We start from the raw sequence: 16526 nt of genomic DNA, 5'->3' as shown, positions 1-16526 counted from the left end.
TCCTACTTTTAGTTGATTCTCTTTTTGATGCTAAATGGAAATAAATAGCTTTAAACTAGGGCTGGAGATCATGTAAAGTGATCATCATGTCTTATTGTTTACTAGAGTAAACAACAATGTAAAAACAATGGGTACACTGACGCTGTTACTAAAGTACTACAGTAAAGCTTTATTTATTTATTTTTCAAGTGACCGGAAGTTGTGTGTTTATTTCGGTAAGTAAAGCTCACCGTTACCTCGCTGACCGGAAATGATGTCGTCATGTATTAGGACTAGCTTGACAGTGCTGTGAAGATGGCGGCGTACAGTCGCGCTCAGCTGCTACTGCTGTTGTCGTCCGTGTGCCTCTGCGGTTTCGGCTCTGTTCACGGCTTGAAGGCTGCCAGCGGCCCGGCTGAGCTTCACAACCCGCTCGTCCTCAGACCCGCTGATCCGCCGGCGAAGGATGCACCTGCAGCCGCAGCCGCTGGGGCCTCACAGCCTCGAAGGGCAACCGGTTGGAAGCTGTCGGAGGAGGAGGCCTGCCGGGAGGACCTGACCCGCCTCTGTCCCAAGCACACCTGGACCAACAACCTGGCCGTGCTGGAGTGTCTGCAGGACCGCAAAGAGGTAGGCGCCCCCCTCCCGGTAAACTGTTTGAGTTCAGGTGAGGTGATGAGCATCTGCTGGGTGTGTCGCCCCGATGGGTTTAGTCACCCTGGTTGTCAGCATGGCTATGATGCAGAGGTGAACATCTGCACTTCCATAAGTGTGGGCAGCCGTTTTAACACACTTTGTCTTTTAGGACGTCAAAAATCCACGATTTACCCGACATCCACACACGCATACAGAGATGGTCGCGTATTTAGTGCTTTTAAAAGTGCGTGTGGGTGTATTTTGTTTTTGTTTCTGTTTTGTTTTTTTAACAAAAATGAACAAAAAACGTAGTTCATTCAAAAAACGACATTTGAAGGTCTTCAAGTGCTGAGTGTAGATTTTATCCCAAATTGATATCTACCTGTTGGTTTTTTCTTACTTGTGATCAGTTGATGAGACTGTGTGAAAAGCCCCTCACCCTGAAAATCCGCTCACTTTTTTGTAGTTTAAGTAAATTGTGAATATTTCAATCTAGGAATGTTTACACTTCAGCACAGAGGCTCTTGCCCAGTGGCCCCATGAGTAAATAAAAGGTATCGCCTGTAGTAATCCACACTACTCTGTGTGGCCTTAACTGATGTTCCACGAGCACAATTAAAAATCATGTCTGCTGTTGTAAATGCTTTTAAACTGGTTGTGCTTGGGGAATTAGGCTGTAGGCTGAAGAACAACTAGCTAAATGAAACCTGATTTGTCTTTAAACAACAAATAGATTGATCTCTACCAAAAATATCAGCCTTAACCTGATTAACTGTTTATTCATTTTTTTATTTATTCCACGTGACGGCCCGAATGAACTTCACCCCCTTCTCGACCTCTGCACCTGGCAGGGCTGTCTCAACTGCATTCTGTAGTTTAAGGGAGAGGTTTTAATGTGCTTTGTGCTTTTACCACCCCTCTTACCACCTCAGTGCAGTACTTATTAACCTGGTGAGGTGTGAAGTGTGTGTGTGTCATCCAGCTGTCAGGTGACTTGCAGGCTGAAGTTAAACCCCAGTTAAACATGATTCCTGTCTTGTTTCTTTGTGCCATAGCGATGAAGAACACAACCAACTTTCACACTCTGTGCCTGTTTACAGATTGGCCACCTACATGCACAGATTCTCTTATTTTTATCTAATTTCTTTCCATAAATAAACAATAAACAAACAGACACTACTACAACTAGAGATCAAATTATTTGTTTGTTAATCAGTAACCGCTGCAGTCGTGCAGTTCTTCGGTCTCACTTGTTAAATTAATGAGTCCAGACCACAGTCCAGACCATATGATAAACATCTTCATACAGTGTTTACAGTCTGTCTGTATCTGATTTTTTTTTTCCAGATTCTTATCTTGCTTATCTTATCTTTTGGTCAGTTCACTTCTTTCCTATTTAATTCTTTTAAAAGTGTTTCCTCATGCAAATTGTCCTAAGCTGCACTGCAGCTATTAGAAGTCATTGTTCAAGCAAAGTCTCCTGCCTCGTGTCATTTTTAAATTGAACATCTTTGGGTAAAACACTAAAGCATTTCTGAAGAAGTTGTGATGTGACTATAGTTCATTTCATGATGGTTTTAGTTGAAAAATGCTTTAAATTCAACAAATAATTATACATACATACAGCCATATGTTTTTTTCATTTATATTGTAAATGTTTGCTTTTTTTGTCTCTGCTTTAAAAAGTTGGATTCAAATCTAAAGAAAAACATAGAAAAACATATCAGTTTGATTAAAAGGCTTCTCTCTCTCTCACACACACACACACACACATACACACACACACACCAACTTAAAAACAGGGTCAGATTACTCATTAATCTCTTCCAGATAAGATTCTTTACACTAGCTCATATTTATAAAACAACCATAAAAATTTTAAAACCATATGAAGGGATTTGGAAATACTGACTTGAACCATGTTATTTTATTTTACTTGGCTTTTTTTGTGGGGGTTTTGGGATCACAAATTTAGATCTATTCCAATATTTCACCTGTATCAGATATTTAAAAGGAAAACCAAATTCAGCGGCCCAAAGTGAGACCTAAAGATTCAGCATATAAGGAGTTTGTTCTGTCATTCGTATCGTACTAGATTCTATTATTTTAAAGGACAAGCAGAAGACATTTCTCTGTTATGCCAGATGTATAGATTGTGTTCACTTTTGATTTACTTTGATGTTTAAGTTATTTGTAAGCATTTTTAACAACCTGAATTTAATTTAGTTTTATGTATAAATGTTTTTCCCAGTAGGAAATTTGGTACACAAACCTGAGAAAAATGCAGAGTAATAAGACAATAAATTCTCTCTTTTCTTCATAAAGTTTACGATGAAATGGTTTCAGAGAGGTGCTGATTTAGCTTTCTGTCATTTCAGAAAAATGCAACAGCAATTTTCCTTGTATAAAAGCACTTTGAGTGCTCAGTTAGAGTAGAAAAGGGCTGTATACTGTAAGAACCAGCCCATTTACCAACATTACCCCACACTTTGTAGTTTGGTAACATTCAGGAAAGCATGAGAGAGTTGTATTACACTGAACATTTAGCTAGGTGTAGCAAAAAGGACGGAGGCTGGTAGAGAATCTATCTTGTTATTTACATCCACACTCACTGGTCACTTCATTAAAGAACATCTTGTTAATATTGAGTTTAAATCACTTTTGCCTTCCGTGCTTCCTTAAGTCTTTGGGGCATAGATTCAGTAAGTTATTGGAAACATTCTTCAGAGATTTTGGTCCATATTGACATGACAGCATCACAAGTTCCTGCAGATTTGTTATCTGCACATGAATGATCTGCATTTCCTGTTCCATCACATCCCAAAGGTCCTCTGTTAGATTAAAATCTGTTGTTCATAGAGAATGTTTGAGTCCAGTCAAAAAAGAAACCACTTTAAGATGATTTGAGCTTTTTGGCATGGTGCATTTTTCTGCTGGAAGTAGCTATCAGTCGATGGGCTGATAGTGTGTCAAGAAAATATCCCCCATACCATTACAGCATCACCATCACTGTTGACACAAGGAAGAATGCATCCATGTTTTCAAATCCTGACTCCACCACAACAAATCTTGTATTAAAGACTCATCAGACCAGGAAACTTTTTCCAGTCTCCTATTTTCCAATTTTCCTGAGCCCATGCAAATTCTAATCAGGTTCCCTTTCTGACAAGAACCTGATGTGGGCTTCTTCTGCAGTAGCCCATCTGCTTCCAGGATCAATGTGTTTTTTGCTCAGAGATACCCTGCAATCCCTGCAATCACAAGTGGTTATTTGCATAACTGTTGCCTTCCACTCAGACTAGAGCATGGCACCAACAACCACACCACGTTCAAAGACACTCAACCACCTCTCTTTCACATTCTGATCCTCAGTTTGAACTTCAGCAATCTGTCTTGAGCCTTGCTACATGCCTAAATACTTTGAGTTGCTGCCATATCATTGGCTAATTAGATATTTCCATTAATAAGCACTTTAACAGGTCTACCTAATCAAGTGTCTGGTAAACACAAGTTGGCCAATATACAATATAGAGCAAAATAATGAAAAAAATATAATGTAATGCAATAGAAAATGACACGTTTTCACTGATAGACTTAATACATTTAAAAGACATTTTGTACTGTAATAATAGATTTCCATGTCTTTTATCAACCTCAGTCATTGTCACAAATACAGCAAAAGCTTAAAGCATCACTTCAGTCATTTTGCACTGTACTCTACAGATATACACAGTTACATGGTTCTATATAAATAGATAATGGAGGACAAAATGATGATGATAAAAGACTTAACATATAATGTGTTCATAGCCAATAAGAAATTCTAATTGCTTTACATTAAAGAATATTTTAAATGAGCTATCTTGCAAACCATTTATTACATGTTTGTTGCTTACCAATGTTAAATTACAAAGTCAATGTGAATATACTGAAAGGATGCACAACCCGTACTGTCCCTGAAACAGTTTCCCTTGTGTGTATTTTTTTTTTTAATCATCATGTTAACTTCATCTGCTCTTTCTCTCTCTCTCTCTCTCTCTTTCTCTCTCTCTCTCTCTCTCTCTCTCTCTCTCTCTCTCTCTCTCTCTCACACACTCACACACACACACACACACACACACACACACGAGACACCTCCTCCAGCAGCCCTGAGCGATGCCCTCTTTACAGAGATAATTACATTGCTTTGACTCTATAACAGCTGTGGCCTCCCGAAGAGGTAAATGGCTCTTATAAATCTGCCTCTTCTCCAGAGAAACACACACACACACACACACACAGTGGCAGTAACAGGGGCAGCTGAGCAGCATGAGCTTTCAGTACACCCAGTCTGAGAATCTATTTGTGGTGGTGTAAGCCCTGAAATCTGACAGCTGATAGACATCTGAGAAACAGCAACGCAGTTATAAAGTAACAGCAAGTCACTTTGCAATAGCAGAAAGCAGCCAGGGATATTTCTAGCCCTGTGGTCATTAAGGCATTGTGACAAATAGTAACTATGGGGAGATGGCATGCCAGGATGCTGTGTAGCTATGGGTAGCATTTGCAGTCCTACACTTCTTTTTTACTCAGTGTTTCTGCTTATAGTAACATCGTTGTCCTAAGTGTAAAGTTCAGGATTTAAAGGAAACGCTGATGTAGTCACAGAGAAAGAGGCTACCGTTGATCCTGTCATACAAAAACAGCCCCAGGCGGGTCAGTAATACAATGGACAATTAAAACTGTTTCTGTTTAAATTGATGGTGAAGCATCTCTAGGTTTGGAAGGGCTTAGGTTTGGAAAGGTGCATCTGCACAATCTCCTTTTGGACAGATGAGACCAAAGTACAGAGCATCAAGTTTGGAAAAAACCACACCTCTTATGTTAATGTCAAGAACGGTGGTGGAGGTGTGACGATTTAAGCTTATTTTTTTAGGCGTAGGCACCTTGCAGTTATTAAGTCGATCATGAACCCCTTTGTACAGTGTAATATTCTGGAGTCAAATGTGAGGCCATCTGTATGACAGATAATGCTTGTCCCAAACTGACAAGCTGACAAGTTCTCATCTCTTCTTGGGGCTCCTAGTGTCAAGTTGTAAGCATTGCCTCTACAAGGACACATAAAAAGATCCCTAAAAGTTTAGTTGCATTAAGGAATTAGTGATATCTCTCAGTGGGTTCATCTCCATGAGTAGTTTCTGCTGTATAGTTATTTGAATGACTTAGTCGCAGAAAAAAGCCAGGCTAGTTTTAACCTTATACATGTATAGAGTTGTACTATACTGTCTTCAGTGGAACACATCAGCCCCATTTTGTTTTATCTTTCTGCCCCTTACCAAGGCACAATTATCCTTACCCCTTCAGTTTGATCAGTCTAGTTGATTAATATGGTCTTTTTTCAAAAGCCTTTGATGTGAATGGATCACCTCTTCATTAATTATTAACTCATAGTCTCACTAATTGTTGTTGTTTTGTTTTTTTTAAATCTGGGAACCCATCAAGGGTATGTATCCTCATTACACTAATTTCTCTGTGTCTGAAGCATTTAGTGAAAATGAGAGTTTAAAATCAGAAGTAGGCCTTTTGTCTCTGCTCCCGTGGGCACAGCAGACTTATCACAAAGTGCTTTCATGTCTTTTTACAGCAAAGTGATGTGGAGACGTAAGAAGACCTTCTGCTGCTGGCTTTCCTCTGATAGTCAAGAATGTTGTGGGCGAGTCTATGAAGAGCTTCTGCTGCGTTGTTCATATTAAACTGCTGCGTTTTGGAGAGAAAAAAACATTACTTTGCTCATTGCTTTAGGGCAATGTTGGTGGTATTTTTGAACCGTTCTTTCTGAAGCGAAAGGGAGTGTTCCAAAAATGCACTCTATATATTTTCCATCTCACTCAGTTGCACTAAAATCCTACCTTCGATATAGCCATGGAGCACGAGTTTAGGTTTTACGTAGTAGGCGAGTCAGTAGGCACATTTCTTGTCTGCACTGCTTTCCTTTATTTTTGCAGAGGTTGGTTTTGCAAAAATGTTTTTGCGAGCTATAAAAAACTTAAAATAAAACCCCTTGTTGAACAAAAGTGTAACGCCATCTAAATTGACTAAGGCAACAGAATTTCAAGAAATTAAATGTTATAGTTTATCTAAGCCTTATGTATATTGTTCTGAAAAGTGACTGACTGAAGTTGAAATAGGGTCAGACAGTAGTTTTTAAGTAATACCACATTGAACCACAAGGTACATCAGCTCAGCATAGCACACATTCGAGCCAACATCAAACATGCTGATATTATGTAGCTCAACGTTTCTGCAAATCGTACTTGGCCAACCTCTTTTGTTGGCTACAAGAGCACAGATTTGTTCATTTAAAATCATCTTTCAAGATAGCAACATTAAATAATTTTATATGCAGATTCTACCTTGTGAAAGAATTCTACCTTGTGATAACAATCCTAAATTGTAAAAAGTAGCTTTACAAAAAGCGAAAATTTAGTTTTTAGGCTACGTTACTTACTAGTAGCAAAATTTACCTGAGTATCCAATCAGCTTGTTAATAGTTCAGTAGTTCAGTTCCATTGTGGCCCTTTTCTTAGATGTCATGCTAACATTAAACTACATTGGGTGAAGATAATAAAAGATAATAAAAATATAGCTTTGCTCCTTAGATGTATATATTGACCAACTTAATTGACCTATACCAATTAATTTTACACCCGCCTATATATTAACCAATATTATCTATTTGTTGATTTATTGGTACCAATATTTATAATGGCCACTAACTAAAAGTAAAGAAGCAAGGGGAGAAACACCCTTCAACCATATTGTGGCATGTAGAGAAATCTTAGCAAAGAAGCTCTACAGAAAGTTGGAGCTTGCTGTTCAACCCCAAGCTGGTAGGGGGAGCTCTTTATTAACCCTTTAAGACCTACCATAGAACCAAATCCGCCAGAGCTTACTTTATATTTTTACATGCTGTAGTGCCATTTTTGGGAGCATTTCAAGTTGCTATACATCAATACAACTGTTATAGCCCAAGTTTTAATAATATGTATGCATTAAGTCCATAGTAACTACATAAATTGCAAAAAAGTGCAATAAACTACAAAAAAATTGAAAATTGTTTTTGGTTTTTTTTTTTACATATATTTCTACTTAGAGAAATTTAAGAGGGTTATCCCTCAAAACTTTAAATACAAAAAAGTTGCAAAAAATAGTTTACAACAACAGGAAATTTATTTTGAGTGTCTTCATAGTTTTATTTTTGAGATACACCAATTTTTATATACTGCAGAAGAAACAAAAATAAATCCTATAATGCAAATTTGCAAAGAAAACAGCATGTGCATCAAAATAAACTATTTAAAGCAGTTTAATTTGAGTTCTAAGCATCCCAGAAACTATTCAGAAAAGCATGAAGTCTAACATGACTTTTAAAAACACCAGTATAGGCTTATAAGGCCTATAAATAAAAAACGACATTTTCCGCAAAAATGACGTCACTTCCGGTTTCGGGCAGGTAATGGCGGGCATGCCGCCACGCTGACGTCTATTTCAATGTAGGAAGTGTTATGAACAGCTGATCGGATCAGCAAAGCGTGTTTCTGGAATATTATGTTTTCGTTGCTGCAAGCGCTTTTTATGCAATTTTTGCAAAGCTATATGTGGAAGGAAAACGTGACCTAGGACAAGCTGATGGCATGAGATGTAAGTACAACTCCTCCGGTTTCATATGCAAAAAAAAAAATTGCGCTAGCTTACGTGGTTCCGGTTCTACAGGGATTTAAAAATAGTTACGCAAAACGGAGCGTGCCCACTCCGACAGGCTTTAAAGGGTTAAACACTTGCTTGTGCTACAATGTGCTTCAAGGGTCAATAACAGCATAACAGAACTCACTTATGGTACTGCATTCTTTCTATAAAACAATAACTGTCAGTGACTTTGTACTGTAGTATAAACACAACATTAAAGATGACAGTTAAAAGTAACGTAACCATAAAAAATAAAACAAGAACATCTAAACAGCAGCACATGTCCCAAGGCATGATGGGAGAGAACTAGCTGCTCCCCAACACGCCACACGGCCCCCACCTGAGTGGTTAGCTGTCCCCAGCAACCGGCATGTCCATAGCAAAGTCTCTGAGGTGTTGGGGAAGGCGACGGCGTCGTTGAGGACGTTCCGTGGGTCCCCCAGCCGTCTCTGAGGCCAGGTTGGGGGCCTGCAGTTGAAGCTGGGACCCTGACTCCTCCCTGGGTGGACTCAAGGGCTGATAGGGTGCCAGGCGATCACGATGGAGTACGACCACCCTGTTCTGTTTGACCAGCCGCACCCTGTAGACCACATCAGACAGCCTCTCGAGAACAGTGCAGGATCCAACCCACTGGCTCATCAGTTTTGGGGAAAGCCCTTTCTTCCTCTCCGGGCTGTAGACCCACACATGCTGACCTGGCGACAGTCTTTCCCCCTTGCAGCGGGTATCATAAGCTCGCTTCTGCCGGGAGCCTGCATCTCGGAGAGCCTGCCTGGTCAACTGGTGCACCTCCCGTAGCCCAGCCAGGAGATTGTGGAGGTAGTCCAACCCGGGGTCCCCGCACACTTCTTGCTTGGGGGGGGGGGATCCGAACACAAAGTCCACTGGGGTGCGAAGCTCATGCCCGAACATCAAGGCCATTGGAGTGCACTTAGTAGATTCCTGGACCGCCGAACAGTAGGCCATTAGGACCAGGGGAAGGTGTTGATCCCAGTCGCGTTGCTGGCAGGAGGTCAGGATGGCAAGCTGGGTGGCCAGGGTGTGGTTGAAGCGTTCCAATAACCCATCGCTTTGGGGGTGCAGTGGCATCGTCCGGGTCTTCCTGATACCCAGCCGCTGACAGACCTCCTTGAACACCGCAGCCTCGAAATTCCGGCCCTGGACGCTGTGCAGTTCCTCTGGTACCCCAAACGGGCAGAACATCGCGTTGACCAGACGCCCAGCGGTGGTAACAGCACTCTGGTCAGGGACTGCATAGGCCTCAGGCCACTTGGTGAAATAGTCCATGGCAACCAGGATGTAGCGGTTCCCCTGGTCAGTGGTGGGGAAGGGTCCCAGGATGTCCACTCCAACCCGTTCCATGGGAGCCCCCACCTGATACTGCTGCAAGGGGGCATGAGAGCGTTGGGAAGGTGCATGCAGGCATCGCACCGATGGACATGAAGCTCTACGTCCTGGCGACACCCGGGCCAGTAGAACCAAGACCGAAGTCGCCGTAGAGTCTTGGTAACTCCAAAGTGTCCTGCCCCCGCCGCACCATGGACCAGCTGGAGGACTCTGGACCGCAACTGTTGAGGTACCAGGAGCTGGTAAACCTCACGATGACTCCCGGGAGCCTGCCTGCGGCGATAGAGGAGGCCGTTCTGGCTTGTGAGGTTGGGCCATTGGGAGTAGAGAGCCTTGGTCTCGAGGTCCAGTGCAGATACTTCTGGCCATGATGGTCTCTGACCGGCTCCAATCCAACACTGAACCTGGGAAAGGGCAGGGTCTTGGTTTTGGTCGCGTTGCAGCTGTTGGGGATCCATGGCCTCCAGACCCTCGGTATCCCCTGCGGCAGACTGGACCTGAAGACTGCTACAGTGCCCACCCGGAACAGAGTCATTCTCATGGCCGCCCTGTGGTGACGCGATCACTGAAGTCATCCCCTCCCGGTCCTCCAGGCGCTGGCAGTACCTGCACTGTTCTTCCTCACAAGGGCATCGGGAGAGGGCATCTGCATTGGTGTGGAGACGTCACGCCCGGTGACGAACCTCAAAGTGGTAATCTTGCAACGTCTCCAACCACCAGGCTAGCTGTCCCTCCGGTTCTTTAAGCTGAGCAGCCAAGTGAGGGACGCATGGTCTGTGTGCAGGAGGAACTTCTTCCCATAGAGGTAGGGTCTGAAATGGCGGAGACCCAGGATGATGGCCAGCAGCTCTCGATGGGTGACACAATAGTTCCTCTCCGGTCTGCTGAGGGAGTGGCTGTAGTAGGAGATGACCCGCTCTCCCTCAGGGCCTTCCTGTGACAGTACACCCCCCACACCGGTGTTGCTGGCATCGGTGTCCACGACAAAAGGAAGCTGCAGGTATGGGTAGGCTAGCACTGGCGCCTCAACCAGTGCAGATCGGAGCCGATCAAACGCCACGGCGCAGTCCTCACTCCAGTGGACCTCCCGGCCCTTCTGTGTGAACCAGTGCAGGGGGCTTGCAATGGTAGCAAAGTCTTTGACGAAACGCCGGTAGTATGATGCCAGGCCAAGGAAGCTCCGCAACTCAGCAGTGTTGCCCGGAATGGGCCAATCCTTCACAGCAGCCACCTTCGCAGGGTCAGTGGAAACCCCTGCTCCGCTGACAACGTGACCCAAGAAAGTCGTCTCCTTTCGGAAGAGGTGGCACTTTTTGGGGTGGAGACGAAGGCCAGCCTGGCGGATAGCATGGAAAACAGTAGTCAGGTTAGCCAAGGCTTTCTCGAAGTTTGTCGCGTGGACGAGGAGGTCATCCAGGTAGACCACACAGCGGTCGCGGGGAATGTCAGCCAGAACCCTCTCCATTAGGCGCTCGAATGTGGCTGGGGCATTGCAGAGGCCGAAGGGCATCACCTTAAACTGCTACAGTCCCTGGCCAATGGAGAAAGCAGTCTTTGGGCGGGCCTCTGACATCAGCTCCACCTGCCAGTAGCCACTGCGCAAATCGAGGGAACTGAACCAGCAGGACCCAGAAATGTCGTCGAGGGCCTCATCAATCCGGGGCAATGGGTAGGAGTCCTTGCGTGTGATGCTGTTGACTAGACGATAGTCGACACAAAACCGCCAGGTACCATCCTTTTTCTGAACCAGTACGGCCGGGGCTTCCCAGGGGCTGTTTGAGGGTTCAATGATGCCCGCCTCTGCCATTTTCCTGATCTTCTGCTCTGCTGCGGCACGCTTGGCAAGGGGAAGGCGAAGAGGGCGGAGGCGGATGGGGCATGCATCCCCAGTGTCAATCTCGTGTTGTACCAGGCTGGTTTGCATGCAGTCCTCATCCTTGGCTGCAAAGATGTCGGCAAACAAATCGAGTAACTCCCGCAGCTGCCGTTGCTGATCAACCTGGAGACCCTCGCAGCTCCTCTGGTATAGGTCCTCGACAGCTTGCTTGGTCTCTGTGGACAGTTGCTGTACTGCTGGTGAAGGAGAGGCTCCTCCCACCGCCAGCGGCGACAGGCCCTCAGGCTTCCTGACGCTGGCTGAAAAAGCGGAGGCAGGCAGCGGGACTTCCTTGGTGGTGTGGAGCTTCACAACCTCCGTGGCCAGGTAAAGGATTGCTCTGGACACATCCACTGTGGGCTCCCATTTGGCCAGCAGGTCCAGACCAATGATGCATTGGTCCTGGATGCTGGCTAGCAAGAACCGGTGGTCCACAGTGCAGTTAGCAACAGTCACCAGGAGGGATCTTTTCCCCTTAACTCTGGCGCGCTCCCCCATGACTGTGGTGATGTGGAGCCGAGTAGGCTGCCAACCCTCCGGTCTTGGGCCATCAGTACCAGGGAGGGCTCCGGCCCGTACCAAGGAAAGTGTGGATCCAGTGTCTATCAGGGCTCTACAGGTGGTGCCAGCAAGGTCACAGTCCAGATACATTCCCCGTGTCTGGCCCAGCAGGCCAACCCGCAAGTGTGATTCAGTGGACAGATTGGTGGTGGGGGGGCAGTTCCTCCGTTGTGCCACCTCGCCTTAGTTTAACAGCAGCTGGGGTGCCAGGCTTCATGGGCTCAGTGCTGGACAGTAGCGTGCGATGTGCCCTGGTTCTCCGCATCGATGGCAGTTGTCCCTGGATTGGCCACTTGCTCGTCTATTCCCTCGCCGAGATCGCCAAGGTGGTGTGAGGGTGGTTTGGAGGGCCTTCTCCTCCTGGTCACTCCTTTCGTAGTCCGTTTGACGCACTCGGTGACTTGTGCCAGGGCTGCATGCAGCTGAGCACAGCACATGCTCCACTCTTTCTGCCTCAGTTAGAGCTGCTGCCAGGGTTTCTGGTGCATGCAGACGGATGTGCTCTTGTAGTCGTTTTGGCTGGAGACCCCAAACAAAAGCCTGGAGAGCAAGCTCTTCCTGTGCTGCAGCATCAAAAGCAGGGTACCCTCTTCGTGCGTTAAGACGAGGGTCTGCAGCATAGGCACCCAGACTCTCCTCTTGTCTCCGTGGGTGGCTGGCAAGTTTATCTCGGGCATCATCTGCATGGGTACGGAGGCCAAACCTACTCTGCATTGCTCTGGCGACAGCAGGCCAACTTAAACGCTCTTCTGGCTGAAGATCTGTGAGGATCTGCAGGGCCCTGCCTTCCAAGGCGAGAGCGACTTGGACAGCTGTCTCCTCTGTTGACCATCCATTTAGCTGAGCAGCCAGCTGTACCTGGATAAGGTAGGTCTCTGGAGGTGCCTCCCTATTATAGCGTGGTAGCTTCATGCTCCCCCGGACAGGAGCCCCTGATGGCAGTGCTGGCTGTACTTGGTCCAGGAGGCAGTTGGCGTTGTCCCCCTCAGCTGCCAGCAATGAGGGTGTGCCGCTCCCAGGCATCACCATGAGTGGAGGCTGGCTGGCTGCTCGTGGTCTTGGAGCCTGCAGCATGCCTTGGCGGCTCCGACAGCTTCCCAGTGGGTGGGGGTGTGAGGCTCCATCTGGGAAGCCCAACAGAACTTCCCCTGGCTGACTTGCTACTGCCTTGGGGTCTCCCCGCTTCTTCGGTCGTGCTCCATTCACCGCTTCCAGACGGGTGATAAACTCCTCAATCTTCCTCAGCTCCTCTTCCTCTTTCAGAATAGTGGCCATGCTCTTGGAATCCCACTTCTGACACCACTGTGGCATGCAGAGAAATCTTAGCAAAGAAGCTCTACAGTAAGTTGGAGCTTGCCTTTCAACCCCAAGCTGGTAGGGGGAGCTCTTTATTAAACACTCGCTTGTGCTACAATGTGCTTCAAGGGTCAATAACAGCATAACAGAACTCACTTATGGTACTGCATTCTTTCTATAAAACAATAACTGTCAGTGACTTTGTACCGTAGTATAAACACAACATTAAAGATGACAGTTAAAAGTAACGTAACCATAAAAAATAAAACAAGAACATCTAAACAGCAGCACATGTCCCAAGGCATGATGGGAGAGAACTAGCTGCTCCCCAACACGCCACAATATTATTGTGTTCATGTTGCATAGTTTTCCATCAGAGGGCACTATTCTCTACTGGAAACAAGTCCAAGCATAGTTGAGCATAGTGTAAAGCAGTAGTCGACAACTTTTGATAGTAAAACAAACTTTATTTTAAAAATGCATATATTAATTCAAACTGTCTTAAACTCTTAAATAACTGCACATAAACTAATTTTAGGGAAATCTGTTTTTATGTGTCTTAATGAAAAAAGCATTTCCCAGTATATCAGATTTTTAAATCATCAAATCTTGGTATCAGTCTTAACAATCATCATATAAATAATGAAAATTAGCAACATTTAACTGGAAACTCTGCCTATACTCACATGGCTTTAGCAAAATGGGCTGCTTGCCAACAAGCTCAACAATTTTAATGGGTTTCAGTGTAACTAACCGTGCCTTTGCTGAGTCTTGTTGTTGGTTTATTAACCAACGCATGCTACAGTAGGTTTAGCATATACATAGAACTAATAAAACAAAAAACCTTCCGACACCTCTGAACACACTTATTATCTTATTATAATCTAGTTTGTTCAACAAGTGCACAAAGAAATACAAGCAGGTGCTGGAGCTTTTTCTTTTATCTCTGGCTATGGTGCTGGTTGAAAGTTGGAGTTTTTTTTAAGAGTTGGTTTTTGGTTCTGATGCATGTTTAGGTTAGGGTGTTGCCGAACTTGGAAATCTCATTGTTGCAGCATGTTGACAAAACATGGTAGTAAAAATACCAAGGTAGCCCTTAAAGTACAAATGAGTATTTGTGTCTCATTGATGGAAGCATAGATTAAACTAGAGTGTTGAAAGATGTTTAAATCTACTGAAAATTCACATTTCTCGCTCTTTCTGTCTTTCTGCAGGAAATTGATATTGCTCCTGACTGCAACCATGTGAGTAGTTCTTTTAAAACACACAAATTCACACAGAACTTTTTAATCAAACAGTACAAGTGTGAGAGAAAGAAAGATATAACAGAGGCATGCCTTCATACTCGGCTAATGCTGTCAGGCCAAATCAAAATTTTAACCAAGTCTGTTTGGCTTAAAGTTAACTCACCAAGAAATCAAATGTGATAATTAGCCTTTTGGATATGCAGGGTGGTACATACCTGTCCTGCTTGGACTGCTGGAATTATTTCACTGCACCTGACAGATTTTTAAGTCAAAGTTACTGTTATTTGCCCCTGCTGTTAAAGAATTTAAACCAAACATATTGAAATATGTCATTTCAAAGGTTGACAGAACATCCTAACACACACAGAGATCAACTTTTCACTGTTAGTTTCACAACTTACTGTTGAGCTGTGATGTACCAACTGCTGAAAAGTTTACACTCAAATTTCTGGCAATCTGAGTTTACGAACCTTTGTCACCTGACGACTCTTTTCCATCCATGTCTTGTGATCACTGCGTTATGCCTTTAATTTATTCATAACAAATATTTGTAACATTTATGTCATCCCCAACTAGAGCAGATATAATTGGTTTTAGTTTTGTCCTATTTGTTGCTTATCTCTATACTTTTCTGTCTGCTCTTTCCTCTCACTCCTTAATCAGTCATGGTAGAGGTCTGCCCCTGCCTGAACCTGATTCTGGACATCTCTTCCTGATAAATGGAAGTTCTTCCTCACCATGTTGCCAAGTGTTTTCCTTATAGTGTTTTCCTTATAGGGGATCGTTGTAGTTCTCGCTCTAATATTTTAGAGGTTTTACCTTACAATATAAAGTCCAATGAGATGACTGCTTGCATGAAATGTATTTATATAATATTAATATGCATATAAAGGAGTGAACATGGTAAACGTTCTGCAAGTATGTTAGTATGTTTATTGACTCAGGGCCACAACCACTACTGTAAACTGGATTATATTATCTTAGAAATATGTCTTAGTGCCATAAATAGTAAACAAGTAGAAATGTAGAATCTAATGCAATATCTGTCTGAAAAGCAGTCTGTGCATACCAATTCAATTCAGTATATTTTTTGAGTGGTGTCACAGACCTGCATATTTTAATGCACTGTATAATTGGAGAGATTGTTGGATACATTTAGAGAATTTAAGATAAAGCAGTCTAATTAGCAGCGACTGCTGACCATGAATAAACTGTTTAACATTTTCCTCTGTTTAACATTAAAAAGGTCCTTTCACATTTTCTAAATACTAGCTTTGAAGAACCCTCAGCTTCCACACAGCCAGCTGATGACCGTCACTGACATCACCACCATTTAACTTTAAATTAGGAGTTTCACCTCTTTTTGCGTTAAGAGCTTCCTAAAGCTCGTCTCCGTGTCTTCTGGATGATAAACCTCCAATAGTCAGAGTTCAGGGCTGCTAACAGCAGACAGTTTTATGAAACCCTCACAAGGCTAATGGAGCACTTGGACTGTCTTTATTACAGCATGGAAAGCAGTCTTATTTTCTGGGTGGTCCGACTGTTGTTTGTGGATGCTGCAGCTGGAACCACTCTGATAAGAAAGTGATACACAGAGTATCAGAAAACAATAAAAAGAGCACATTGGAAGGTTTTATTTCTATCATTAAAATCCTTAAAAAAATCATCAGTCTTCAGGATGGGGACTGTCTGATCGTGGGAGGTGTAGTTCTCTCTGAATAAACTATTCTTTTGTAAAAGTGTTCAGGATAGATTACTTAGATTTGGACTATTTCAACATCACATTCACAAAGAAACTGTGTGAGTTTAGAAGCGGCTTTCTCAAGAGAAACTTTTAACAGTTGTGCCTCCCCCCAAAA

General features: G+C 43.8%; 1 protein-coding gene across 2 annotated transcripts in view; it reads left to right on the top strand.

Annotated features, from left to right (window-relative positions):
• The first annotated feature begins 245 nt into the window (after positions 1-245).
• Positions 246-16526, top strand: part of LOC100701703 (Golgi apparatus protein 1) — a 35437-nt gene continuing 19156 nt past the window's right edge. For both annotated transcript variants that reach the window (XM_005466266.4, XM_003460251.5), the window contains exons 1-2: positions 246-609; positions 14635-14664. In XM_005466266.4, the coding sequence (XP_005466323.1) occupies positions 295-609; positions 14635-14664 (345 nt within the window). In that variant the 5' untranslated portion in view covers positions 246-294. The remainder of the gene's footprint in view (positions 610-14634; positions 14665-16526) is intronic.

The sequence above is a fragment of the Oreochromis niloticus genome, unplaced genomic scaffold, assembly GCF_001858045.2.
Source record: "Oreochromis niloticus isolate F11D_XX unplaced genomic scaffold, O_niloticus_UMD_NMBU tig00002517_pilon, whole genome shotgun sequence".
NCBI classification, from domain to species: domain Eukaryota; kingdom Metazoa; phylum Chordata; class Actinopteri; order Cichliformes; family Cichlidae; genus Oreochromis; species Oreochromis niloticus.
This window is presented reverse-complemented; position numbering and strand designations above follow the sequence as displayed.